This window comes from Austrofundulus limnaeus, unplaced genomic scaffold (assembly GCF_001266775.1).
Source record: "Austrofundulus limnaeus strain Quisiro unplaced genomic scaffold, Austrofundulus_limnaeus-1.0 Scaffold1179, whole genome shotgun sequence".
Lineage (NCBI taxonomy): Eukaryota > Metazoa > Chordata > Actinopteri > Cyprinodontiformes > Rivulidae > Austrofundulus > Austrofundulus limnaeus.
Window position 1 is genome coordinate 23346 of NW_013953581.1, and position 2640 is coordinate 25985.

The 2640-nt window shown below is 42.9% G+C and overlaps 1 protein-coding gene across 1 annotated transcript in view; it reads right to left on the bottom strand.

The window, feature by feature from the left end:
- Positions 1-2640, bottom strand: part of LOC106534469 (contactin-2) — a gene marked incomplete at its 3' end in the record, with an annotated part of 33563 nt that overhangs the window by 9958 nt on the left and 20965 nt on the right. The window contains 1 exon segment of the mRNA XM_014031116.1: positions 1533-1682. Coding sequence (XP_013886570.1) covers positions 1533-1682 — 150 coding nt within the window.

Sequence of the window (2640 nt, forward strand, 5' to 3'; positions counted from 1 at the left end):
GATTCAGCTCTTTCTTCACCACGACTGACCAAAGCAACGCCCTCATTACTGAGGACAAGGCCTCAATCTGTCTATCCATCTCCTGCTCCGTCCTACCATCACTCATGAACAAGACATCCAGATACTTAAACTCCTCCACTTKAGGCAGAGACTCTCCCCCGACCCGGAGGGAGCATTCCACCCTTTTCCATTTGAGAACCATGGCCTCAGACTTAGAGGAACTGACTTTCATCCCAGCTGCTTCACACTTGGCTGTAAACTGCCCCAGTGTACGCTGAAGGTCTTGGTTCGAAGACACCAACAAAACCACATCATCTGCGTACAGCAGAGATGAGACCCTGTGTTCCAAAACCAGAGACACACCTCTCCACAACTGCACATTGGGATCTTGTCCATAAACACTACAAACAGGATCGGAGACAAGGGACAGCCCTGGCGGAGTCCAACCTGCACAGAACAAGCTTGACTTTAGGGATGGGTACTGACTTCAACACTTTTATAAGTACYGACCGAATTCTGTCTGAACTACCAAGTACATATTCACGTAACATCAAACGGTACCAAGTTTTGGTACCTAAACACATCATTGTGACCATATTGGCTWAAGAGTGGGAGATTTTCTATGCTTGTCCTGAACTCAGCATCGCGCAAGAGCGTAATGATGTCAGTAGCCACTGGTTTGGTAAACAGAGTTCAGTCTGAACGTAGCTTGAAAGTGAGCCTCGCAGCTCCTGGAATGAAACTCACCGAAAAGACCACCTGAATTATCTGGCGGATTAATTATCTTGTGAACACGACGTTCGCTTGCTCAAACTAAATAAAGTACCGCCACTTTCTTAATTTCATTCACCATTAAACAGAGACCGACAGAGGAAAACAACAGCAGTGCTTCCTGACAGTCTGAACANGACTTTTTTTATGCAGGCCGATAAAATCCGACACTCATTTTTTTGGCTGATATTGGACAGATATCTGATAAAGTCGGATTGGGACACCCCTATCATACGTTTCTGTGGATTAWCAGTCATCCAGGAAATGGAAAATTAAAAGAACAAAGATGCTTTTGTTTGTTTTATGTGCATTTTAATATTTTTAGTTGACCAACAAAGTTTTTTTTATTTTAACTTTTGTACAGCACTTCGGTCAAGAAGAGTTGCTTTTAATTTGCTACAGAAATAAACTGATTGAGCACTACTACATTTCACAAAAATGAATAAAAGTAGGGGGGTTCAGAGTTTGTTGCTGATCCGGTTTATCTGTGATTCATCATTTATTTTGGGAGCTGTTTCTGAAGGTGRCACCGTTTAGCCATGTCCTTTTAAAATAGTTTTAACGTACAAAAATTTTCTTCACAATGGACGTTTGTGAAAATATTGTTGACATTTTGTTCATGATGGAGTCTGTAAAAAAGGCTTTTAACTTCACACRGGACAGAAGAAGCAGGAATGTTTGTATTCCAAAAGACGTTAAGCAACCAAAAATGATCAGTGGTTCTGTTGTTTTTGGTCTGGGTCTTATGTGTGGTTTCTCACCTGCTTGCTGTGTGCGGATGATGTGTGACGGTATGCTAGGCTCTCCACTGCCCAGGATGTTGCTGGCAATGACCTGAAATTCATAATCCATCCAGGGCATGAGTCCAATCACTCGTGCTGACTCAGCATTCCCTTCAATGTTCACTGGTTCTGGTGAGCAGAAAAGACATTCATGTTAATTTACACAGACATTAAAAACATCAGTGTTTTAAAGTAGAGTTTACCCAGGATGATCCTCAATACAYAAATCCAGCATTAGGAAGGGAGAAATTTAATTTTTTTTTATCTTTTTTTCCATCTAAGGACCAGCATTCTTTAAAGGAAGGTCAATCACTTGCTGTCTTTCAGAGCAGTATTTTAAACTAAGATCATCTTATGTTGAAAAATTTATAAGTAATCTCGTCCAACCTTATAAAATAACATTATGCACAATCTCACACAATCTGTTAGTGTTTAAAGTATGCGATGTGTAAAACAGTCATATCTTTAAAACTCTATCTTTGCCTCTTACCCAAAGTCAGGTCGCAGAGGCAACAGGTCCAGGAGAAAACCCAGACATCCCTATTTTCAGCGACACTTTTCAGCTCATCCTGGGGGACCCTGAGGAGTTCCCAGGCCAGAAAGGATACATAATACCTCCAGTGAGTCCTGGGTCTTCCTGGCCTCCTCCCAGTGGGATGTGCCCAGAACACCTCCAAAAGGAGGCGTCCAGGAGGTATCCTAATCAAATGAACCACCTCAAATGACTCCTTTCGATGTAAAGGAGCAGCGGCTCTACATCAAAATCCCCCTGGATGATGGAGCTCCTCAACCTATCTCTAAGGCTGAGCACGGCCCACCCTACGAAGGAAGCTCATTTCAGCTGCTTGTATCCAGGATCTCGTTCTTTCAGTCATGATCCACACCTCATGACCACAGGTGAGGGTTGGAACAAAGACAGAGCAGTAAATCCTGAGCTTTGCCTTTCGATTCAGCTCTTTCTTCACCACGACTGACCAAAGCAACGCCCTCATTACTGAGGACAAGGCCTCAATCTGTCTATCCATCTCCTGCTCCGTCCTACCATCACTCATGAACAAGACATCCAGATACTTAAACTCCTCCACTT